We start from the raw sequence: 26,801 nt of genomic DNA on the forward strand, positions 1-26,801 counted from the left end.
CTTTAACTGTTGGGGGCGAAGGGCGGGTTTGTCGATAACTCTTTCTTCTTCTTCTTTTTCTTCCTATTATCTGTTACGAACTCCCAGATGCTATGGAAGACAAAGATCTTGAAGAATGACCGATTTCATTTTTCAAATCAATTAATGCGTTTATACTTAGATATATATATATATATATATATATCTATATGCATATATTAATATATCTATATATATATATATAATATATATATATATATATTTATATATAGTGTATATACTGCATATATTATGTAATATATATAGATATATATATGATATTTCTGTATATATATATATCGAATATATATATATATATATATATAATATATATATATATTTATATATATATATATATGTATATTCAAGAGTGATTATGATAATTTGTATTTCGTAATAGACCTGATCCGCCATCACGACTTGATTTAATCCATCAGAATCTGTTAACATTTGTCCTTTGCTCTGTGGTGATATCAAGCAGAGTATGCCATGACTACAGATAACGGAATTCACCCTGAGAGAGAGAGATGTAGAGAGAGAGGAGAGAGAGACGAGAGAGAGAAGAGAGAGAGAGAGAGAATGCAGTGGAAAAGTCTACGGCACCAAAGTATACATTTCTTTACTTCTGAAGACTCTGGTTGTTGTCCATTAATCATAGTACTACAGCTGAGTCGGTTTCCTCCTGTTACACCTTTCAAACCTTGTAATGTCAGTTTCCGTTTTAGCGCTGAATGACCTCGTAGAGACCAGAGCTTGGCCTTTGACCTAAATTCTATATTCTGTCGTAAGTACTCTTCCCTGGAGTATATATAGGTACCTACCAGACTCCAGGATCGAGTGCAAGCTGAAAGTCGATTGGTTAGGCGCCGAATCTATAGTACTACTTCGTCCAGAAGTGAAATTAATGGAAGGCTCCATTGAGGATTATCATCCTCCTTGCTAGGTAGTAGAACTGTCATGGGAATAGCTTTGGAGTCTTCTCCTTCTTTCGTTCTTCCCGAGTCTTGCATTATTTATTCTTTCTGAGCAAGGCTGCTTGACTCTTTTTCCTGAACTGAGCTAGTAAAGGGCTGTAGATAGCCACTTCCTTGCCTCTCTTTCTCTGGATAGATTACGCAAGGTACTACAAATAATTTTATCAGTTGAAAAACTCAAAGCAGATAAGATGTTGGATTCAATCAATACCTTATCGTAGTGAGGGTAGACTCCTCTCTCTCTCTCTCTCTCTCTCTCTCTCTCTCTCTCTCTCTCTCTCTCTCTCTCTCTCTCTCTTTGTGCTTATAAAGCAAGAGTCTCTGTTAGCAAGAGGCCAGCTGAACCATAACCTCTTAAAATAAATAATTGCAGCTAATTTCCAATTGTAATCTTGATAACTTCTGTAACTGTTTATTACGACGGTGATTTGCCAGGAAATAAATAAAAAATAAATGAAATTAGACTAAAAATTGCCTATGTCTATTAAGAGTCAGAATTGTGCTTTTCGGGACGAAGTGGAAGTGAATGCGTTTATTTTGTTGATTTTATTAATTAATTAATTAATTTATTATTAATTTTTATGGGGGGTCTTCGAGAATAACAACATTTAGATCTCATCCAAAGATTCGGCTTGGGGCTTTTTTTTTAAAGATGTAATCACGACTTTGATAAAAAAAAAAAAACAACAACAACAATTACCGTTTTATGTCTCTTGCTTTCAGATTAATATCGTGCCTAGACTCTCTCTCTCTCTCTCTCTCTAACCATGCGTAGGAACCCTGAAAGAAATGAGAGTTGCTGCTATACTCTTGTTCAAATACGGACCCTCATCCAAGTGAACTTAGCCACCGGTAGTACTATATGGCGAACTTGAATTGAATTGAATATAGAATGTAGGCCAGAGCAGTTGCGCTAAGCTAGGCTCAACGGAGTCACTGTAACCTTTACTGCAGCAATATGTCCTCAAGCACCCTAGCTGGAAAGAGAGAGAGAGAGAGAGAGGGGGGGGGGGGGGGGTGGTTATGTTTTGATAAACTCAGGGCTACGTTCATGACTCCCTAGCTCGAAGGAGAAGCTGTTAACGACGGTCTAGGTTTTCTGGTGCTACATTATCTCGTTATCTACGCGTCATCACCTCCTCCGAGGTGCTACAGTAGATTCACATCTACCGTGCATCCGATGTCTAAGCCAGTCCCTTACGACGCTCTTGACTGGCTACTCATAATCCAATCACAGGGCTGATTGGAAACTGTCTCGTTCGAGAGTTCATATAGCCAAGATGTATGTTCCACCTCTCCTAAGGGATACTGGTGAAAGACGTATCCCTCAGAAGAGGTGGAACATAGATCCTACCCATGTGAACACTCTCCAGAGAGACTGAGAGTTTCCAGTCCTGTGTTGGCTACTAATAGACCTCGGGGCTTTATACGCACCCATTTCTAAATTGTGTGTTGGACAAATGATATAGATCAATAAACGATACATTCACATTTACCATCCGGTGGTTAATACTATAGTAGATTCACATCAGCCGTGCAGCTCATATCTAGGCCAGTCCCTTACGACGCTCCTGATTGGCTGTTGATAAGCCAATGACAGGGTTGGAAACTTTCACTCTCGCTCGAGAGTTCACAGAGGCAGGATGTATGTTCCGACGTCTCTTTCAAAAATTATAACTTTCATTACACCTCAGTTTTACCTGCAGAGAAGGAATGTTAACGAATTTCATCATTAAACATCTTCAAGCCAATGATTTAAGGATTATAATGATATAAGAATTATGATGAAAATCGTAATATTATATAATAGAAAGGAAGAATGAGAGGGATATAGAAGGACTGATTGTAGGGAAAGAAAAATCAATGGAATGAATTAATTTCCACCATAAGGTACCAATATCTAAATAACGATTTTTTCATATTGAGATTTCCACTTTAGGATATGAAAGGGTAATGGTGATAATGATAGTAACTTCTATCGAGGGGTCGTGATCATGATGATGACGTCATCAAATGATCACGTGAGCGACACCTGACTACACGAAGATAGGAGAGAGATTAATATTCCCAATCTTTTGCTTGTTATTTTCATATTGATAGCACTACCTATTAATGTTTTGGTAGCATAGTCTTCCATGACATTTAAGCTACGAAACTGTATTAAACACAAGATGATAAATGATGAATGCAATGCGATCTCATGTAAGGAACGAAAGAATATATTTTATATTAAGAATTTCATATTTCACTATAAATACTTTAGCATTAAGTTTACTGAAGTACTGTCGGCCAAAAAACTCGTGGCAGAGCTTCATAATTTTTCGTTCACCTGCCTGACGCACGAATCATGCCTTATTTATCTATTTTTCTTTTCAAAGATGGAAGAAATCATGTGTAATAACGTTAAAACCTGTCACTGATATCTTTAGAACATTATGTTATGATATTGTGTAAAACTATTTTCCATATAGCAAAATTGACGTGAACGAAACAAAGTGATAAAATACGTCATATCACAACCATAGATATACATTACCAAATAGATAGGAGACACCTATCACTAGTAGTATCGCATAAACATAGTCCTTAAATTATCATTTCAATATTAAGTTGAAGGTAGTTGAACTATTCCATTTGTTAAATTTTACAGAAAACATTGGAATCTCACAAAATGCTATCAAATTTAAATACAAATAGAAAAAAAACGATATCTTAACAGTGTGAACCAGGCGACATCACTCTATTGCTTTTGATGTTATGTGCGCGGGAATCTAATGTCAATGTGTCATTTATCGGTCTAAGAAACATCCCTCGATGAGCGAGAGAATTATTGCACTGCATTCGGTGCAAGTTCCTGTTGGAGAGATATCAAGAAAGCTTAATAAACCGGAGAGAATCATACATAGATGAATAAAATTGTTTAAAGAACGGCAAAATTTAGAACATGGGCCTAGAGGTGGAACACCTCGAAGCACCACATGAAAGCAAGACAATACACTAGTGCAAATGTTGCTGAGCAACATTCATTTGTGAACTTTGAATTCTAGTGTCTTGTCACGACATTGCTGAACCAGGAATCATAACTAGCTCTACGCTTATGACTGGTGTCTGATGAATACTTTAGATGGAGAGGAAGAGATTTTTAAATCTACACTTGAAGTCTTTGATAGCTGTCTAATGAATAAGTCTAATGAATAAGCAAACTTATCTTTGATGGATGAGAGATTGAGTTAGGCTTACTCTTTTTGTTTTGTTTTTATCGGTGGCCAGTGAATACCACGGATAGGGAGGGAAACGGTTTCAATGATGCATGCATTTTTTTCTTCAAAACCTAAAGAATGCATTTTATTGGGAGATACTTTATTGACACCGGCCTAATCCTTCCATCACTCCTATACGCCACCTCCGCTCTCTTCTACATCTCAGGCGACTAGATCCGACTTCTCAGTTCTCACTACGAACTCCATGACTCCATCTCGTGAAAGCATCACTAATGATACGGTTATTTTAAAATTCCCCGCACCGACAACGGACGCCTTAAAATGCATGTTTTATAAAATATTTTCTGTTCAAAAAAACTTTATCTTTCATTCCACAAAATATGTGCATACACTCGTGTTACACCCTGTAGCCGTCAAAGAGCAACCCTTGATTAAAGCAGTAGGTTTTTCTTGGAAAAAAAAACAAAAAAACATATGAAATAGACTGAAACGAGAACGTCACCTTTCATATTTCTTATCCTTTCAGCTACTTATAATATGCTTATGGCAGTAGGTCTAGTAGTTATACATGTGAAACTAATTTGAATTAATTTCTATTTAGAAGAAACGAATAGCTACAGAAAGATCAACCTAAGAAAGCTTTAAGGAAAGTAAGCCTTTCTAAATGTATTCGTCAGTTTTGACTTCCACAGCTTTCCAAGGTGTCCAAATGAAACACGATGATATGCAAGGAATTCGATAAAAAATAAGACTGAATTATATTCGTTTGATTTTTTTATGATTGATTTTTGACTTTGAATAACTAGGTCTGAGTTAATTATGTTAAGCAATTATGAAAAGGATAAGAAGAAAGGTGAACATGGCTAATAAAACAAGAATAACGGGAATAGTCAGATAAAGCAGATTAATATATCTCTATATATATATAATATTATATTTATATATATATTTATATATATATATAATATTGTCAATTTAAATATTCATTAATATTATGTATCCGAGAGAGTATGCTGCTGAAAATAGACCTAGGCTAATCATGTGGGAAAATCAGAAGTCCAATTTATGCCCACTAAATGTGTCATGCAATTTATTTTATTGGTCAAAGGACAAAATTAGTTTAACTAAACATCGTTTTCAAAGAATATTAACGCCTTGATGTATTATTTATCGGCTGTAGGAGACGAAATGACAACACCCCAGTGCAGTACGATACGTTGAGTCAAGACTCGAGCAGCAGCAAAGCCAACTTCAAAATCTTCGGTATGCTGTCACGAAGCTAGAGTTGAGATTAAATTAGAAATCGTGGACCCATCGGTATATATTTTCCTTACTTTGCAAAATAATTATCTTTAATACGTTGAATAAGTCTACTCAGTTCTAATGTAATTTATTTCAAGTATAGCACCTTTGAAAGGAAATGTTATTTATTGTTAAGTAAATAATCTGGCACCTGCATATGGCAATATTTCCATAACGAACAATGAATTAAGAAACTACGCCAATTCTTCGTTGGCCGTCTGTACGTAACTCTAATATCATTATAATCCTTAAATCATTGGCTTGAAGACATTAAGTGATGAAATTCGATAACACTCCTTTTCTGAAGGTAAAACTGGTGTGTAATGTTTGTATTTGTTTGTATGGTGCTTTTATGTTGCATGGAACCAGTGGTTATTCAGCAACGGGACCAACGGCTTTACGTGACTTCCGAACCACGTCGAGAGTGAACTTCTATCACCAGAAATACACATCTCTCACTCCTCAATGGAATGGCCGAGAATCGAACACGCGACCACCCAGGTGGGACGCCAACACCATACCAACCACGCCGCCACTGAGGTGCTCGAAAAGTGTGTAATGAAAGTTAATTTTTGTTTTTTTATGAAAGTTAAAATTTTTTGAGAGGTCAGAACTTACATCCTATCTCTGTCAACTCTCGAGCGAGACTGAAGCTTCCAGCCCTGTGATTGGTTTATCAACAGCCAATCATGAGTGTTGTAAGGGACTGGCCTAGACCTCAGATGCGCGGCTGATGTGAATCTACTATAGTACTACATTGGCGTAGGTGACGTCTAGGTGACACGGCAAAGTAGCACCTGTTTTCTTTGGTTACGTTTCTTGGGAATGTATAGTCTTATATTAATTTAATTAAGGTGAAGAATTTCCCATTAGCGGCACCTTTGCCACATTGTCATTTACTATAGGGCCCTTATCCTGGAAGGTAAGTGAGCTCACAGTCCTCCCCCTGCCTACAGTTGAAACTTTGCTCGTAGGGGGTAATAGTGCACCTCTTGTGGTACACTGTGTAGGCGTTACTTAAGGTTCTTTGCAGTGTCCCTTTGGCCCTTAGCTGCAATCTCTTTCATTCCTTTTACTGTACCTCTATTCATATTCTTTCTTCCACTTTCCTTTTCACCCTCTCCTAACGATCAATTCATAGTGCAACTGCCTTGAGGTTTTCCCCCTCTTAACATTTTTAACCATTTTGCTGCCAGTTTCCGTTTCAGCGTTGAATGACTTCATAGGTCCTATCGCTTGGCCTTTGGAATCAACTCTGTTCTAAACTTGGAAGAGCTCTGGACCTTTTCTGGCTTAAAATGGCGTCGCATTTAGCAATTTGGTCCAAGAATTTGTGACAAGAAAGCCTTAAAAGAAGGTGTATGAGAAATGGAGATTCTTGTGTGCTTAAACGATGTATAATATATATATTCATGGGAGCCGTTCAGAACACTAGAATGATAAAAATCCCGCATTTGAAGAAATTTTTGCAAATGTAACAAAGTAGGTCATTATTATAAAGAATGTTAAGGCCGGTGCCAAGTACGTAGTTGTAAATTGGTCGTTTGTTTGTTTGTTAGTATGGTGTTTTTACGTTGCATGGAACAAGTGGTTATTCAGCAACGGGACCAACGGCTTTACGTGAGTGAACTTCTGTCACCAGAAATAGACATCTCTGACCCCTCAATGGAATGACCGAGAATCGAACTCGCGGGCGCCAAGACCATACCAACCACGCCACTGAGGCGCTCGTAGTTGTTAATGGCCACAGAAGTACAATGCTATCAGTTAATAAAATATGGCTAAGCTGAGAGACAAATATTTTCTAAATTATTAGAATAAATAGTTTCTTCCTTTATAAGTTCCAGATGAAGAGTCATTTATCCAAGAGTGCTTCGTCACTACTCTGTGGAAGGCCACAAGGAGAAAAAGAAACAGTGTATGAATCCTTACAGGTTTCGTCTTTAGTCAAGATATCTTCAAGAACACTGAAAAAAATATTAGCGGGAGAGGCCGTAACGTCAATTTTCCCAGTGGGAGGGAAGTGCCGTTAGTGCATCTGAAGTGGAGCACTGGCGACATTGCTAAAGGTTGTTTGCAGCGTCAGCCTTCAGCCCCAAGCTGCCCACTCTTTGTGGTATTTTACTTGACCTAAAAAGTAATCGGCTCCCTCTCTTCAGTTTTTCAGTGCAGCCACCCCATCTCCATTCTGACTGTCTGAAGCGCTCTGAATGGCTAAGTGTCACAGCACTAGCCTTTATAGCCGAATTCTCGTAAATCAACTTTAAAGGTATTTGTGACGGGGATCAGCGCTCCGTTAGCAATTCTCGTTTGTCCATTCTGACAGTTCAAAGGGATGTGTATTATTGTGATAATATGGGGCTAATTGACTAATTAGATATTCAGTTTCCAGGGATTGAGGCGGATCAATGACACACACGTTTCTAGGTTGAGCATTTATTCATGACTAATGGATACAGAGGGGTTCACAATGTGGACCCCATAGGCAAAACAAGAAAAATACAAAAGAATGTCGCAGATTACAGTATACTATCAACTGTTGCACTCACAACACACTCCCTTAATCGAGACACTCAATTCCCATTTCCTTGACACATTTGACTTGACTTTGTGCACTTAGACCCTTAGTCAGCACATCAGCCAACATATCTTTCGTTGACATGTGGCACAGACACACTTTCTCAAGTCTACACAACTCTCTCTTACATAATGATACCTCAGGCTCACATCAATACTTTTGGTTCTGGCATGAAAGCCTTCATGCTCAGTCAGCTTCAGTGCACTCGTATTATCATTAAAGGTAGATCAGAACACTTCCAGATCTACTGCATAGTACAAAAAGAAAACCTCTCAAAAATGCTTTACACCCATGGGTAATGTACTGCGCTTCAGTACTCGATAATGCTGTTACTTCCTGCTTTCTACTCTCCCAACTAAAAGGACCGTCACAAAAACCTGTTACATAATTTTCAGATTTTGAATAATTATTTCCAAACTGCATAGTTCCTTTTAGGTATCTGAAAATCCTTAGAATAGCATGCCAGTGCTCCTTACCATAACTATCATTGAATTGACTCGAGTAACTCACTGCGTCAGCAAACTCAGGTCTAGTACATAGTGACAAGTAGTACTACAATCCACCAATCGCTTGTTGATATGGCACATCTTTGGGACAGTCTTTACTATTACATAACAACAGACCACTTTCAATGAGTCTTAGCAATAACACAATCTAGCATTTGAAATTTGGATGACAATTTGGTCCAACTTAACAGTCACTCAGTCCTTGTTACTCTCATACAGACAAAAAATGGTCAACATAAAGTGCAACAATGACAAGTTCAGCTCCTTTCTTCCACACAGAAACGATTCATACTTTCTCATACCAACATCTACCTGCTTGTTTGAGCCCATGCACTGCACATTTTACCATTATCTGTTACAAAACCTTCAGCTGAGCACATAGATAATTCCTCTCTAAGTCACCATTTAAAAAGGGTGCAGAAATGTCAACGTGGTGAATTTGCAGATCAAGTTTAACAGACAGACAAAAGAACAGTCTTAATGTACTGTATCCAACACCTGGGGTTTAGGTATCTAAAAAATCAATAGGATATATTTGATAGCATCCCACAGCTACTAGTCGAGCTTTGAACTTAGCAACATCCCCATCACAATTCCGCTTAATCTTTAAAAATACCCATTTACATTTTACCCAACAGGCTTCTCAACAAGATCCTCACACTTTATTTTCTAAGACTGAATCTCTTCATTTATAGCTTTTTTAAAGTGAATATTACTTTGCCTTCTAGGGCCCGACTAAGAGTATTTGGTTCAAAGTGATCATCAAACACAACATTAAAAAAAATGCAGTATGCATCTCAAAATCAGGAAACTCTTTCCTTTTCCTGTCTCTCAGTGGGTGCCTCCTATTTTGCACATTTTCACTAATTTCTCCACTAATTCTCTTACCTACATTCCTGCCCCGCCCCCCAAAAAGTCACCATGTTCAGTATCAAGGAACTCATCTTCTTCCTCATCAACAGGAACTTCCTCTACATCATTTCTCTCAACCTAATAAATTAGCCACTGGAGATTTAACAACATCAATGACACCCTCAGAGCAAAAAGTAAACTTACATTACGTAATCAATCTGCACACTATGCCCAACAGAAATACTGTTTGGTTTATCAGGATCAAACAATCAATACCCTTTGCTCTCTGTCATACCCAACAAAACCCAAACACTGACTTCTTGCATCTAACTTGTCACCTCTAACCTGCGTACGTCCATGCCCACATGCATCATAACCAAACACACTCGAATTAAATATTTCATAGGCAGTCCAGTGATTCTCTTCAGGAATACAATTATCAGCACCAGTATGGGGTGCTTTGGTCTGTACATACAAAGTAGTATTGAGGGCTTCTGCCCACAATTTCTTGGAACATAGAGCGTTAAACATCATACTTTTACCTGCTTCAAATGTTGACCTATTTTGCCTCTCGGCAACACCACTCTGCTCTGGGTATTACCTAACAGACCTCTGTTGTACATTTCCTTTTTACTCTTGAAAAAAGAAGGCAAATCATTATTCATAAAAAATTCACCTATATTATCAGATCTGAAAACCTTCAATAAGTTTCCTTTCAGAGTTTCACATTGAGCAACATTCCATAATTGTGTCCTTGCTTTGTCTGACTGACTGAGCAGGGTTTATTAGAACAGTGTGGTTCCCTCCACCCTATAGCGTCCAACGTACATTCTGCCCTGCGTTCTTTTCCCACAGTTTTGTCAGTGTGTGGATAAATTCATCCCCTTGATTGCTTTGGCAAAAGTGCAAATAACTGCATATTACAACTAAGGACAAAAGAATGATAGGGAATTAGTACTGTAATGACAATCTAGCCACTGGAAGGATGTGGGTTTAGATCCTGCTGGGTGTCCAAGTTCCTCACCCACTTTGAGGAGCTGTGGCCATTCATTCACTTACATATTCTTTATTAGTCAACAGCCGGAGAGACCAATAATACCAAGTCTTTCGTTGTGATATACTGATCCTGTTCATTATTAGCTACAAGAACTAAATGTATCAAATAATAATACGATGAAATATATCTCCTTCGTGTAAATGGTTTGATTGTATGCTCCATTTAATGGATACTTTATCTCATCTTTGTGGGCTATGACCCATCATACCCTGCTCTTAATCTTTAAGAAGTCTTCAAAATTATTTGTAGCCTAAATTAAGTTGATTCCAAACATTCCTGGGTCTCTGTCTGGCGACAGTGTACTTTCCCCCGAGTTACACTGGTGCGTCAAGCAAAATCCAACTCCATTGTCAACTATGGAGTTGGATTTTGTATGTTGGGCCAGTATACTTTCCCTAGAGGTACCAGTATACTTTCCCCAGAGGTAGAATGGTGCGTCAGGCAAAATCCAACTTCAGTCAACTATGGAGTTGGATTTTGTCTTACGCGCCAGCACACTTTCCCAAGTGGTACATTGGTACGTCAAGCAAAACCCAATCACGTAGTTGACTTTCCTGAGTCAACTGTGATGACAGTGCCGCTCAGGTTTTGGTGACTTTCAACTCCTCATTTTGACCCCTCTTGTATTGTTCTTTCTCCAACATACTCTGATAAAGGACAGTGTGTATTGCTGTTTAAAAAAAAAAAAAAAAAAAAAAAAAAAATTGCCAGAATGGGTGTCATAACGTGGACAGAAGCCTCACCGAGTACAAAAAAGACAAGGTATTGCTAATCACTAGAATAGTATAAATGAAAGACACTTGATGCCCCCTACGATGTATTAAAAACGGAATGCTTACAGCATTGGTCAGATGTAGCAGACATAGTGAATGTCTACCACATATACAGTGGAAATCTTAAATGAACAGAGCACAATATATATCACGCTCCCGTACTGAGATAACTTAAAAAACCTTTGCAAATCCACATACCTGCTCGACTCAGAAATTATCAGAAAAATAACAACTTTAGGGAACAAAATTGTATTTGTAAATCCATGACCATCTTGGCCTAAAGATAAGAAATTCAGTTTGCAAGACTTCACTGATGGCATCACTGTGTAAACTCAGCTGCTCCGGACACATTGAAAGTAATTACAGAAGCAGACTTAGTTTCAGAGAAGAGTCTGTACTTATGCGCTTGAATAAAGTTGGCTGATTTTTTTTATTTGATTTCACAGAGACAGTGATCACAGATGGCAAATTGGGTAACAGGGTGTAAGTCTTCCAAGGCAGGGGTGATGAAACTGCATTCTACCGACTGGAAGATATGAAGTTTTCTTTGGGTTCGATTCACGCCAAGCTTTTGCTTGGCGTGAATCGAACAGCATAAGGCGTGGGCAGCATTGGCAGGGTTAAAATTAGGGCTAATTGCTCAAGATATGAGTACCAAACTGAATGTAGTCAAGGGCAAGTTTATCTGGTTAAGACTCATCTCACAACATTGAGAATGGGTCCTCTGACAAAGCAAAGTTTGCAGACGTGACGCAACAAATGCCATGCTTAAATTAAGTATCACAGTTTCTATGTTAATGTTATTTTTTGTCAACAAGGAAACACCCATGGCAGTTGCCTCACAAGAATTATTAGTGCTCAGAAATAAAACAGGAAATGCAAGGCAGCAAGAACTCGAAGATTAATTGGTGTAAGTGGTCTTTTCTTTGATCCCAAAGAATTGAGTCACCAAAATTGACAATTTTCATAACCAATGACTAAGATATACCATATTGTAGTCCTCTCAGGCATTTAGAATTTTAACATAAGGCACTTAGTAAGCCTGATGTTGTTAAGCACCATGTTGCTAGCCACTCCTCACCAAGCTGGAAGTGTCATTTCTACTTCACACTTTTAGGAAAGGTTAGGTCATGGAAACTTTTAATGAATTTCAGCGTTAAAACTCACGATAAGATATGTACGTTATTTACTGTGGAATGATTAAAATCTGCTGTTAGAACAAAGCAAGAGAAATCTGTAACTTACAAGGCATAATACATCTCATCAGAATAAATGAGCACTCCTATGAAACAAGTTCACCAAAGTTTCTTTAGGAAGAACCAAAATAGAAATACTGATTTTTCTTTCAACTATTTAGGCAAAGGCCACTGATAGAAGTAACATACAGCCTTTGTCTGTTCCTTTGTACCTAGACAATTTCGGTGGTCCTTTGCAAACAGACACTATGGGAATGGCAAGCAGGCAGTCATGAATCTGCAGGATTGAACTTGAAATTTTTAAAACCGTAGTCCTCCCACATGGGTTTGGTCCCATTATTTTTCCTCATCTCCTCATGGAGCACAGTGTAAATATCTTTCAGGTTTAAGTCACGAGCATGCTGTCGCAGCACCTTACATAGAGAGGCAACAAAAATGGTGCCTGACGTTCGATTTCGCTTGGCCATGACACCTTCTGCAGCTGCATGGATCGTCGCCATGTCATTTGGAACCTCTATGTCATCAAATTCGGTGTCATCCTTCTTTTGCATTTGATCTCCCCGACAGTAATTTACCATGAAAATTTTAGGTTTGCCCCTCAAATAAGGACACCTCCTGTCCGTGAACTTCCTCCGGATCAAACGCAGATCCAGCTTTCCCTCATCATTGGCGAGGAAGGTGTACGCGTCCAAACCGTGACTCAAGAAGAACATGATGAAGGAGTCGATCTCATTCAACTCTGGTTTCTTTCTTATCTTATCTAGATGTTCGATTGTCTCATCCCTTGTGAGATCTTCATGAAGGAAAACCTCATATCCCATCTTTGAAAAGGTTTCACTGAGTCTGTTGGAGTCATGTTCAGCTCCTATACGAGCTTTCTGAGTTTTTTTAAACGAGTAATTAAAAACGTAGACATGGCCGCGAACGTCCGATATAACAGAGTAGTTTAAATTAAGAGGTGAAGAGTTCTGAAAATTGATTGAACCAAAGATTAATATTTTGAAAAGATTATTGGATTATGAATACTTACAATCTAAAAACTATACCTTTAGATGATGAAACCTTTTGCACTCTAGAAAAGTCAGTGACTGAGATGCCTCTGAATAGGAATAATTTACATAAACATATATGTCTAAAAAATGTTTATCAAAACAACTTATCTTCACCAGCATCATTATGAACTGGCACTAAACATAAAAGGCTCCCAAAGGAAAGAATTGCCAAAACTGGTGCCTTCTCAGAACTAGAATATTCATAGGAAAACTGTTTTGAAGAAAGTAAATAATTCCAGATAAAGCTTACCGATGGTGAGGCTTCCATCTGATGGTCAGGTGGAGGAACTGTCAAACTCCGACTCTCCAAGTAAAGTTTCTGAAAGAGAAACAAAGTTTCCAAAGACAATTCATGGAACTGGACAGCATGAAATAACATGACACACTTTCCCACAACCTCATATAAGGGAAAAAAGTGTATTATGAAGCCCAAGATTACCTATCCAGACTTTTTTTCAAGCCCAAAATGCCATCTATTGGACACCACCCAGCCTTTTATGGTTCTCAGGCCAACAATGCCCATGTAGACTTATTTGAGTTCTTTTATATCATTCCCTCCCATTTTCCATGCGCTCCTTCTGCACCAAAATGTCTTAGTTAATACAGACATCTCGATTTCACTCGCACCCAACTTGAAGAAATTTGGAAAATTATACACTCTGAATACATTCGCAAAATCAGAAAGTCCCCAACTCCTGCATATTTGAGGTAGACATTCTGATGGTAATATAGTTAAAACCGAAGTTAAACTTTTTTATTTGATTTATGAACTTTAAGCTGTCATGCCAAGCACAGGGCACGTTGGGCCATTAGTGCCAAAGGCAGTGAAAAGATAATTGGAGTACAATAGTTGGACCGGAAGATGGAGAGATCACGAAAGTAAAGGAGGTGAAGTAGAAAGATCTAGAACAGGCACTGGTGAGAAGACCCCACGTTTGTACCAACCAGGAATAGTCTGAGAAGTTTGACAGCAAGACTGAAAAAAGGGATAGGGAATGGAAGTAAAAGCTAAAAGGTGAGTGCAGAAGGGGCTGCAAAGACTGTATGGTAATGCCTACAGTGGACTAACAGTGCTAACCCCCCACAGGAAACTAGATTTTTTTCCTTCATTAAAATCTCAACGCTCAACCTCTCTTCGAAAATGTTGATAATCTTCTGTGGTAATCCTAACTGAGCAAGCCCAGTGGTTACTGACCCTGGTCTCAGAAACAAATTCATTTCCTATTCACAAACATTCCTTTGTATTAACACTTCTAATTCTGCAAGTGAGCTCCTTTCAAAGCCTGATTCACTGCCAATTCCCTCATTCCCCTCCAGTACTCTGTCAAATCGCACTACAATCTAAAAATTTGTCTTTGCTGTAAGAGCTTCCTTGTTATCTAATACATTTGCATTGAGTGGGATTAAACTTCACTGGTAGAAAAGGAATACTAATAATCCGGGTGTAAAAGAGTTTTCTAAACAATGAGCCAAATTTAGGATTTAGATAAGATACAGTGGACAACCCTGTATTCGCAGGTAATGCGTACCAGAGCCACACGGATGGCTAGAGTCTGTGAATTGGGGAAACCCCTATGATAAAGCTTAAAACTACCTATTTTGTTAGTTAAAACTAAAGAACAAGACATTAAAAATGTTTAAACCTGTTTTTCTTAATAGTTCTGTCACAAAAAGTGCATTTTATGATGAAACTGCTAAAAAAAACTGAAAATTGTGGATATTTCTCACAGAAATACCACGAAAGGGGAGATTTTCCGTGAATAATGGGGGTTATGAGTTCTGGAGAGAAATCCACAAATATGTGAGTCAGCAAATCTGGGGCATGCGAATACGGGGGTTCACTGTATACATAGGTACATTCTGCATTCAGAGCGTGGAAGCTTCTCAGCGCTAAATGATTTCTCTGTGGAGCTTCATGAACTTCTTGCCTAACTCACTACTAAGAACGGGACCAAGGGTTTACTTAGGGAGAGCATTGTGAGATGACTGACGACCATTCAGAAACATGGGTAAATATTAACATGAGGCTTACTTTTTTTTTTGAATGGTTCTTGCTCTTCAAGTGATCCAACAAGGGCCCCTCATTGTTGAAATTCTTGTTACAGCACTTACAGGAAAATTTTTCCAGTGCATTATCAGTTTCATCAATTATCCCTTCATCCCGTGCAGCTGCTATTATTGCATTGGTGGCTTGCGATGATGGACCATCCTGGGAAACCAAAATATTTCTAGCTACAATGATAAAAAGTTAACTTTTATAGAACTCGATTGATCAATACAGCATGGTATGTCAAATAAACATAACTTTCCGACGAAAAAAAATTTACTACTTACTGCCATTGTTGTACTATGTGGAGCTATGTTTGAAGACACTCCATTACTTTCTGGTGTGTGTCTACTGGACTGAGCAGCGAGTAGTAGCAGTGATTTCCTTCTGTGGTCACTTCCTACCAAGTGGTCATTGAGAGGAGTGATCCCCCCAACTGTAGTACCACAGATGGTACACAACAACTGTTCCGAATCCGTAACCAGCACTGACTTTTCTCTGGCAGCTTTTCTGACTGCTTCAGGAAGCTTACTTATTTGATAACTTGAAGCTTTTGTGATGTCTCTAATGACTAACTTTGCACAAGCTTCTTCATGTTTTCCACAGTCGAGATGTTGCTTCAGCGATTTCTCTCCATTAAACCTCAAGTCACACGGAACACAGAGAAAGTCATTTGAATTATTACAGAGTACAGTCTCCTCTCTGACAGCTCGATCTACGTCAGGGTCCTGCAGTGTGATTTGTTTTATGCATTAGAAAATGTTCTTTATATGTAAAAAGATATTATTCACGATTATTTTACATTTAAGATTGGCTTGTCGTCAAGTGCAGATGAGACACAGCAGGGCTCACCAGCTTACCATAAATCCAACCTACCTTAGAAGTATAGTTTTGAATTAAAGATGGTGACGCATCCAGAGTAGGAGTTCTGACTGGGGCACCAGCATTTTTCTTTTTCAGGTGATTTTTACTTGAAAGATGAGCTTCCAGAGAGACAACGCCACTATTTGGTGAATTGCACACGTGACACAAGATTTCATTCGAATGAATGACAGATATATCTCCAGCCTTCACAGCAGCTATGACCACCTCTGGTAAGAGAGCCTTTATTGAAGATGGAGACCTTTCTAGGTTCATAATGGCAAACCTGGCTCCATTCTCCCGGTGCAACTTGCTTTTAAGGTGGTCAATGGTACTTTCTTCTCCTGTGAGCTTCACCTCACAGTACACACACTCAAACCCATTTTGTTCTCTGTCATATATTACTACCTCCTCTCTCAGGGCCATTTGAAAAGCTGAATCCTATAAACATGAAATACATTTTAATTAAATGTCTCTATGAGATGTTACGATCACTGTTACAATCACCAGATAATCTCAAAATAAAGTCATGAACAGAAACCTCATACTAAAATTCTTTTGCATCCAAAATTTATTCAGAAAACATTAGTTAACAGAAAAGTAAGTACAAGCCAACTTCAACTCTCTCTTACTTATTGGTTAGGACGTGGATGACTTCTGAGAACTTTCTCAGATGCTCAAATACAGAATTCCATTTACAGACAGTGTGGGTCACCAAATTCTTCAAACTAATTGATCTCAAAGAGATTATCCAATTTCTTTCAGGCTACAATTTTAAGCCATACTTGAGTCTGGGATCCCTAGCCCTGATAATAATATACTCTCGTACTTGGAAGCCAGTCACATACCATTTCCTTATTTATATATACTACAGAAGACCCCTTCTTTTATGATAAATCACTGTAGTACCCTTCTGGTAACTTACCAGTGTATAGATCATCATCAATGTCGGGCGACTAAATTTTCCCAACTAGCACGAATACTTCGGCAGATACTTGGATGAATGTCAAAAAATACCTGCATACTTTGTGATTGATCTTTCTGTCAAACTCCTATAAATGCATTCTGTAGGAGCACTGGCTTGCTTTGTGTTACAACAACAACAATCAGTAACAAATTCAGCAGAAGGTATCTTCAAGTCTGATCATAGCCCTATCTACAAGTTGTTGCACTGTTATTAAAGTCGCAGTGGGCAATTAGCTGTCTATACCACAAGTTTACATCATTATTTGGAATGTGTAAATTTTCAAACCTTAATCAGTCAGTGCCAATTAGTCTGGGGTCAGTGTACAAGTATTTAAAAGTGTATAGATGGATTCTCTACATTCGCCCACACTGTACAGATTCCTGACTTTTCACGTGAGTGAACGGAATTCTTTGTATATCTGCTACTGATGATGCAGGGGTGATTTATCTCCAATCAGATGGAGGAGCATCAAATCTATAAACAGTACTAATCTATATAATATGAGTATACAGTATGCATCATTAAATACATATGAAGTTGAAGCCAATTATTTACAACTAGGGCAACAACCTGCAGCGTCTGGGCCAAGTATTCTGATCTGAGTCAGTGATGTCTTTTGATGTTGTAATGCTAGTTATATTATTATTATTCAGTAGATGAAACCTGTACATATGGAACAATCCCACTGACGGGATCATAGACTTGGAATTAAAGCTTCCAAAGGATATGGCCTTCACTTGGAAGAAGTAAGCGGTAAAACTATCTGGTCCTGATCTCTGCATTTGAACAGTCTCATGTAAAATTTCTCCCACCTCTATAATTTTCAAGTCCAGAGAAATATTTCACCTTTGATGGAAAAGGATCGATTTAACATCGTTTCGCTAAATACAGAATTCATTAGACGGCTTCCTGTTCAGACAGTAAACTGAATAGAAAATCAAGTGGCTTGTACCCAGGTTCCAATCCCTGGCCCTTTCAGAACTGCCTGGTTGTCATATCCCTTGATTAATAGCCAACTTCCCGACTTCCCAGAATTGGAAATAAATTAATGCAAGAAAATCTCTCTTCTATATACTGTACTACATATATAAATTCCATGAGAACGTCAGAACTAAGTGATAAAGACCTTGGCCAGAACTGTTGTACACTACTGGAGGTTGGGGGGAGGGGAGGATCTGCAGCTAAAGCCAACAAAGTCAAACAGAAAACTGCGAATATACTTACCAGACCAGAAGCGGCCATTGTTGAGGCAGCTTGGGTTCAAGAGTTAACAGGGTGAAGACTCAAACTCTCTTAGCAGTCGGATGAACCACGAGACTGCTGCCGCTGGTGTTCCTGGAAGGAAGGGGAAATAGATTAGATTGTTTTCGCGATATAAACACTTATTATTTGACAGTCATCCCTTATCAGGGTATACACAGGCAGTCAACTGGGCTTACAAATCGTTGATAATCACAAAGAGAAAATAGGCCATCGCGTAGTAGTGTCGATTTCAATTGTAAATCTCTGATATCATAGCACAGGCCAAGCGTGGCTTGCACACCAACGTTACCGTACAATAACAGTCCAAACTTTACTTTTAAATCTCTAATAGCATCATACGGGCCAGGCTAATTGTTTTTCAAAAGGGTCTGATATAAAATAGCTGTTCTCTCTCTGTCAAACGGCATGTACAGCGTTGATGTGCAAATCTATGATGTTGTTCAAGGCTGGCTAGCCTTCCATTTAAAACCTCTGATATTGCAAAGCCAGGCAAAATTGTTTTGGGATTAGGGGCACAACCAGAATTTCTGCCTCGGTGGCATGGTTGGTGTGGTCTTGGCCTGCTACCTCGGTGGACGCGAGTTCGATTCTCGAGCATTCCACTGAGGGGTTAGAGATGTGTATTTCTGGTGATAGAAGTTCACTCTCGACGTGGTTCGGAAGCCACGTAAAGCCGTTGGTCCCGTTGCTGAATAACCACTGGTTTCCATGCAACGCAACGTAAAAACACCACAAAAACATAATACAATCTGGATTTTCTGTCAGCCACATACAACATTAAGCGATGTATACTTTTCAGGTACTGCTTATTCTTGCGTTTTATGTAAATAACCATCGAAGATTAATATTATCCTGTTTGATAAACCTAATCATTTAGCAAACTCTACCGCTTAACAACAATAGCTTCGAGTGCATCAGCAGCGTTTTATCTCCAATTCTGATAAGTAAGGGCTCGAAATAGGTAATACTTTTACAGGTATTGATAAAGTGAAACTGTCCTGGATAATCATAGATATAGTTATACTCCGTGAGAAAAAAAAAGTATCGGACCTCAATTCTTACGTACTTGTTTGCATAAAAAATTTTGCTGAGTTAAAATTCAGAAGTTTCCAGATATTACTTTTGCCATTTTTGTGTATTATTATTATAGTGTTCAGCATTTCATATCGCTCTCAAATCTCTAGAGCATATAAACATATATATATATATATATATATATATATATATATATATATATATATACCGGGTATGTGTATGTATCCACCTTTGCCTCGTGTTTGGTATACAAGTTCCTTTGGGAATGACCGTAAAATTTTTCACTGTAATCATAAAGATGATGGCCCCCAAATATATTAGTCCTTGATAACGACACGCCGTCCCACCCAACCCAAAAATCCAACTGCGTTGGAGGTTACCATCTAGGAAAGATTCCATACTTAGTTGCTTGTCATGTAATTGAATCTCCGACGAACATGTTCGAACGTAAACGCAAGCAATCCCTACGGATTAAAAATTCAGTGTAGTCAAATGTCTCTTTCGCTTGTCTAAAGCACTGGCGATAACTCTACTTCTTTGGTTTCGTCGCGTCGACATCTCCCTCAGAATTAACCATAAAAGTAACTTGGGCCACCTTCCGAGGATTATAATAAAAAGTTCAAGGACAGTGATGCGAGCCTGCCCGTAACTTTATCAGAATCGTCACCAGGATACTGTCAGTATATATACAAACTTCTCCACTCACTCTCCACCAATGAGAACGTCCAACTAACGACAATAATGTTATACACGCAATGCGAATGAGTAAACACAACGTCTTCTAATAGCGAAAACCATATCAAAGTTAACAGACAACAAATATAAGGGTAAGGCGGGTGAACTCACTACACACTGTACGGTGCTGAAATCGTTGCTTGGTGTAGACAGAGCCCGAGGCAGCTGACTGAATCTTCTGAACGATATGGATGGCGCATGCGTATCCCAGCAATACGTATTGCAACAGGTTACGGATGCGATTTTAACCACTTTGGACGTTGTCTTCACTTCTACACAAAGGGCTGCTTAACATTGACCGTGGGAGTTCGTAACCTAACCATTCGTTTTGTCTCGAATGAGACAGGTAACTTCAAATTCTGGCCTTGGCAGCTTTCATGTCTGCTACCGTATCCAAAAGCGATGTCGGGTTTGAAGTACGAGTCTTATTACGAACAGTTTTGCAACGTCTACTCTGTTCTGTTTGTACTTCTTTTTTTTTGTTTGTTTGTTTAGCGCGGCGCAGCGGTGATTAATTTAAATAAACTCAAACATGAGGGCAGCACTGGGGCACAATATCGACGCGCAAACGCACACATCGTCAACAATTACAAGAAAACGGACAGATTTCTTTGGTCTGCATCAGCAACATCAACCGATCATAACCCTAGCTGGCAACTCTGCCTCCATCTCTCTGTACGAAAAGAATGTTGGAATTGCTTTCAATGCGGCCACAGGAAATACATAAACCTCCCTAAAGTGATGGGGATTATTTATCACCAGCTATTCTTACTTGCTGTTACCTCTGGAGACGATTAATTCCCGATATGGTATACTACTGCGTCATTATGCAGAAGTTTCCTTCAAGGTTGGGTTGTGGTTTCTCTCAGTTTTGTCGAGAGTTTAGGACATTAGGACTTATGACTGTGTTTCAGTACACACTGCCACGCACGCGTCTTAATCTTGACCCAGACGGGTGAACGTTTGGTAGTCATATTAATTTCTTGTATCTGAAGAGTAACTTTAGACGCACTGAAAACTTGGATGCGCACTTAAATATACTAATGTCCAGGTGCGTTCAAGCTTTGTTTAGTAATCTGGAGCTCTTTCATTTTTTTTTTCTTGATAATTTTACATAGCGCACCGTTGTTAGAATTGAGTGATTTGCAATTTCTGTAGTAAAAGCAGTCTTTGCATTTGATAATTGGCTTGCATTTTTATCTATTTATTCATTAATTTGGGTAATTTATTTTTCTTTTCTAATAATTGATCTCTTCTTCCGGTTTTTTTTATTACTTTCTGTTACTTTTTTCAAATGAATCACCATATCCTTTGAACGTTGGAATTTCAAGTCATTGGCCCCTCTTCTGATGGTCTTATTGTTCCATATGAATAGGGCTCGTCTTCTGAATTATAATAATAAATAATCAGTCAAATTTGCTTTGATAAATCTCATATTTTTCATGGCGAGTCTCCATCATATTCTTATTTATACTTTTAGTTCTAAGATTTTTTTTATTCATTATATCCACCCAAGAACCCACTCTAAATTTTTCATGCACAAACGCCACCAGGTTCCACAAACACACAAACGTCACGAAAGAAGAATTATATATATATATATATATATATATATATATATATATATATATATATATATAAATAAATATATATAAATAAAACTAGTAGGTATTTTTGTATGTTGATTGTTACAGCTGACATGTGGTTTTTGTGGAGGCCACTATAGGTCTATGCGAATTCAGATATTCCTACAGCATCATCAAAATTCATGATATGATTCGTAAAAAGGTCTTTAGAAAGCTTGGTTCATAATATGCTAACAGTCACATCAAGCCAGATTTTAATACTAAAGTGGTCATTAAAACAAGCAGTTTCACAGTGCCAAATCTTTATTCGAAGGCAAATAGGTAATGGGTATAGTACTACCTGTAACATTTGATGATTACTCCGAGGTGTTAGTACTAAACACCGTAAATGTAAAGTGGACAGCTGCACGAAGATATCATTTATTGATATAATTGTCGACCACACACTATAGAGAAATGGATGTATTTATATATAATACCTTGATTCCGAGGGGCTAGTAGTAAACGTGGCGTCCCAAGGAGCTTCCGCCATGTTTAGTACTATAATATCCCACCTCGGAGGAGGTGACGCGTAGATAGCAAACCAAAGTATGTATATATAATATATATATAATATATATATATATAGATATAGATATAGATATAATATATATATATATATGTATATATGTATATATATATATATATATATATATATATATATATATGTGTGTGTGTGTGTGTGTGTGTGTGTGTGTGTGTTTGTTTGATTGAGTTTATCTTAAAGAAATATGGCTTCCTCAGGCTACAGAAAATAACGCTCCCACAATGCCTTCCTCAAAACCAAACATAGCTCCAACAGAATAATAAACCATACTTCTCTCTCTCTCTCTCTCTCTCTCTCTCTCTCTCTCTCTCATAGAATACCAATATAGAAATCGAAGTCTCTTATTGGCTAGAAAAGGGACAGGCATGATTTCACAGAATATCTATCGAATTATTCCCTTTTTTAACTGATTATATACTGAATCAAGTTCAACAAATATATCATATCATACCATTCCCCAGTAGAAAGATACTAATTATATGACTCCTGTTTTTAACAAGAACAGCTCTGCTCAAATCTGAGGCGACATGATTCTTTTTTATTTGTTTCGTCCAGAATCTGGGACTCTGCGTAACGTTGCTAAGTAGTGTTAAACTTATATATATATATATATATATATATATATATATAATATATATATATACCATATCTTACGTAACCTACGGTTATATGAATATGTTCCCTTTTATGCATTGGTATACAGTTCGTAATCTGTCATTTAAATGTAATTATTTATTTATTTATTTTTTACATTGCTTAGCTCAAAACACGGTGCGACAAGGTTACCGGTGCTGGTCAACTACTTCTGCAGCTTTATAACAGTAGACCTAATAAGCTCAACACTCACACCAGCATTTTCAAAATAGGATGACGATGCTGCTTTTTAATTATATGGAGAAGTTGGCTATTAATCGAAATATGTATTATTATTGAAAATATAATCGAAACCTATGGGACACTTGCTTTTTTTTTAAATGGCTTAAAATATTATTTTCTAAAATTTCCTTTAACTCATGTGTGTGTGTGTGTGTGTGTGTGTGTGTATAATTTATTCGTTCATAAGGTAACTTGAAGTGCAAGATTGTGTAGAAAACTTCGTATGCTTTCTGGCCAGAACTTGTTAATATAGACATGTGAATGCTCATTGTGTGTTGTATTTATAATAAGTAAAGAAATCTAGCACACCTAGGCCTAGAAACAGAATCTTGGCTTAAAAACAATAATTGCATAGGCAAATATTTGCTCGTAAGCCATAATTTTTGAAGTGGTTGAGAAATACTCTTGTAACAAGTACTAGTATATAGTAAATGGTTTCAAGATGACTTCATTGTCGCTACTCATTGTAGACCTATGTTACACCATGTGGTTCGTGTTACGCCGCAACCGTTTATGTCAGTGGAAGCATTCTATTTTTGCATTTACTAAGTCACATTTTTTTTTAGCGTTGGGGCATGAAACCAATCAAATAGGTGTATTTCAAATTTTATGGTTGCACTGGAAGCAATATTAATGTTAAGACATTTTTTTTTCTAATTCATCATTTGAACTGAGGTTTGATGATTACTTTTTTTTTCCCAATGCATCGGCGATGAGTGAACGAAAGTTTTGAAAATGTTCCGTAACTGCTTCTCGAAATTTGGCTACACGTTATATTTTCTTGCCGTTTTGAAATATATGACAGCTTTTGCTCTTATGAAACATATGGCCTTATTGTACGCAGTAATCATGTTTTCGCACTGAAATAGTAGAGAAATGTGGAGTGTGTTAGTTGCCAGTTAGCGAATTTTGAATGAAATTCTATGCAGTCATGTAGCATCAGTTCTGAGCAGAGTTTTGTAAAAAAAAAAAAATACATAAAATAAAATAAAATAAAACACACACACACACACACACACACACACACACACACACACACACAAGCTTTAGAAGCAAAGAGCTTCTTGCTACAAGTCAGTGAAACAACTAATTAAATTATCACTTATCACTTTAAGGTAGTACTAGCAAATCGAATGCTGTAAAAAGAAATGATCAGAACAAAAAATACCAACGATAAATGAGGTGAATACGAACAGTTTGTAATAATCCAGTTAAATTATTAAATATGTTAGCATCATATAAGAGAAATAATGAAGGTTGCAAGTACTAATGGCAAATGGACTATACGTCTACCCCTGGACAGGGTTGAGAATCGAGACGGTTGTTGTTTCTATAGAAACCTCTGACTGGAATCCAGATAATGGCGTCTTCCTAAAATTATATTGGTGCTACTCCCTGACTCTTATTCCCATAGGAACAAATACGGCTTTTACATAAGTGGTATGTTATTCCCTGGCTGCCTCCCAGAGGAATGTGGCTTTGACATAGTAGTATAATAATGAGTATAACTCCCTGACTGGCTGCCTGATAACTATATACTTAAGTGTGGATCCTAATAAAGAGTTTCGCTCCCTGACTGTCTTCCTGATAAATGTGGATCTGTAATATAATATGTTGAGTCCTGCTCCCTGACTGGCTCCTAAGGAAACAACTTTATGGCTTGACCTAGTACTAGACAGAGTCCTACTTCCTGACTGGCTCCCTGGTAGCTAAATGGATATATAATACACTTTGTTGAGTCCAGCTCCACAACTGGCTCCCTGTTAGCTAAGTGGATCTATAATACACTATGAGTCCAGCTCCATAACTGACTCCCTGGTAGTTAAATGTGGATCTATAATACAGTATATGTTGAATCCAGCTCTCTAACTAGCTCCCTGATAAGTATATGTGGATCTAAAATACAATATGGTTGAGTCCAGCTCCATAACTGACTCCCTGTTAGCTAAGTGGATCTATAATACAATATGAGTCCAGCTCCATAACTGGCTCCCTGGTAGCTAAGTAGATCTATAATACAGTATGAGTCCAGCTCCATAACTGGCTCCCTGATAACTAAATGTGGATCTATAATACAGTGTGTTGAGTCCAACTCCGTAACTGACTCCCTGGTAGTTAAATGTGGATCTATAATACAGTATGTTTGAGTCCAGCTCCATAATTGGCTCCCTGGTAGCTAAGAGGATCCATAATACAGGTGAGTCCAGCTCCACAACTGGCTCCCTGTTAGCTAAGTAGATCTATAATACAGTATGAGTTAGTCCAGCTCCCTGGCTGGCTCCCAGACAATCAAACGCGGCTTCTACGTGACATATTTCCTGTGAGTCTTCAGGTGACTCTTCAAATTGTACTTATGAGCAAACTGGTGATTGCAGTGGGGCAGACCCACGGCTTCTCCCCCGTGTGCCGGCGCATATGCCTGTTCATGTCGTACTTCCGGAAGGTGGCGTAGTCACACTCTGTGCAACGGTACTCCCGCAGGGTGGCGCAGCCGCTGCCAGAGGTCCCCAGTGTCTGGAATTAGAAAAGAAGTTTTATATTAGATTCTTTATTATTTTTTTACAAGAAGTGATGGGATTGGGAGCTTTTAATAAGCCCTATTCTAGCCCAGGACCGAGGGAGACTATAGGGTCTGCAACAAGATTCCAAAGATATATGAGAGTTTACAGATTGTAGGCTATACCTCAACTAAGCTTGTGTTAATAATGAGAGTTTCACTTTAGTCTCAAATCTAATTTTTATTTTTGTGTTCCTTCAACTGGGACAATTGTATTTATTTCTTATTCAATGTATAAACTTTATTAGAAAGGTTATTTGAGAGCATATTTTCGCTCTTATGCGATTTTATTATTAGTTTCCTGAAAAGAAAACTATAGTGCCTGCTTTGTCTGTCCGTCTGTACATGTTTCTGTCTGCCCTCAGATCTTAAAAACCCACTGAGGCTAGAGGGCTGCAAATTGGTATGTTGATCATCCATCCTCCAATCATCAAACATACAAGATTGCAGCCCTCTAGTCTCAGTAGTTTGCATTAAATTTCTGGAACAAGCTAGATCAGCCCGCCACCGGCTATGGTTAAATTTCCGTGGGTCGCGGCTCATATAGCATTATACCAAGACCACGGCGCATTGTTTTACTAGTTTATAAAAGTCGACGGGATTGTTTTGCTGTTACTATCTTCTCATCAAGGCTCTGAATCAGTTAATACTTCTTTTACTCTTCTGATATTTATATAATATAGACATAATATTTCGCCGTTCTCGGGAAACGATGTCAGCGTCTACGACCTCGATCAGTTGTCACGACGCCAAAGAACA

At 38.1% G+C, this 26,801-nt stretch overlaps 2 protein-coding genes across 5 annotated transcripts in view; one reads left to right on the forward strand and one right to left on the reverse strand.

Moving 5' to 3' along the window:
- The window catches only part of LOC135205709 (myoneurin-like), a 406,587-nt gene that overhangs the window by 319,087 nt on the left and 60,699 nt on the right, over positions 1-26,801 (forward strand). The gene's annotated exons all lie outside the window — the stretch shown is intronic.
- LOC135205708 (uncharacterized) lies at positions 7,936-21,349 on the reverse strand. 3 transcript variants are annotated; one of them, XM_064236713.1, is made up of 7 exons: positions 21,220-21,349; positions 18,629-18,739; positions 16,453-16,878; positions 15,864-16,304; positions 15,562-15,738; positions 13,780-13,848; positions 7,936-13,445 (listed from the first exon to the last, which is right to left on the reverse strand). In XM_064236713.1, exons 2-7 carry the CDS (start codon positions 18,644-18,646, stop codon positions 12,747-12,749), a joined length of 1,830 nt encoding a protein of 609 aa, XP_064092783.1. In that variant the 5' UTR covers positions 18,647-18,739; positions 21,220-21,349; the 3' UTR covers positions 7,936-12,746. The 3 variants fall into 3 exon arrangements, with proteins under 3 accessions (XP_064092783.1, XP_064092782.1, XP_064092784.1); XM_064236712.1 differs by lacking the exon at positions 21,220-21,349 and adding an exon at positions 20,549-21,038; XM_064236714.1 differs by lacking the exon at positions 21,220-21,349 and adding an exon at positions 20,104-20,409.

Source organism: Macrobrachium nipponense, chromosome 24, assembly GCF_015104395.2.
Source record: "Macrobrachium nipponense isolate FS-2020 chromosome 24, ASM1510439v2, whole genome shotgun sequence".
NCBI classification, from domain to species: Eukaryota; Metazoa; Arthropoda; class Malacostraca; order Decapoda; family Palaemonidae; genus Macrobrachium; species Macrobrachium nipponense.

Bases quoted from the DNA above. Each gene is read 5' to 3' on its own strand.
- LOC135205708 (XM_064236713.1), bottom strand. The intron at 15,739-15,863 runs GTAAGTAGTAAA...TTGGTTTCCCAG, and splicing joins CACATAGTACAACAATGGCA to GATGGTCCATCATCGCAAGC. The intron at 13,849-15,561 runs GTAAGCCTCATG...TTTCTCTTTCAG, and splicing joins AGAACCATTCAAAAAAAAAA to AAACTTTACTTGGAGAGTCG.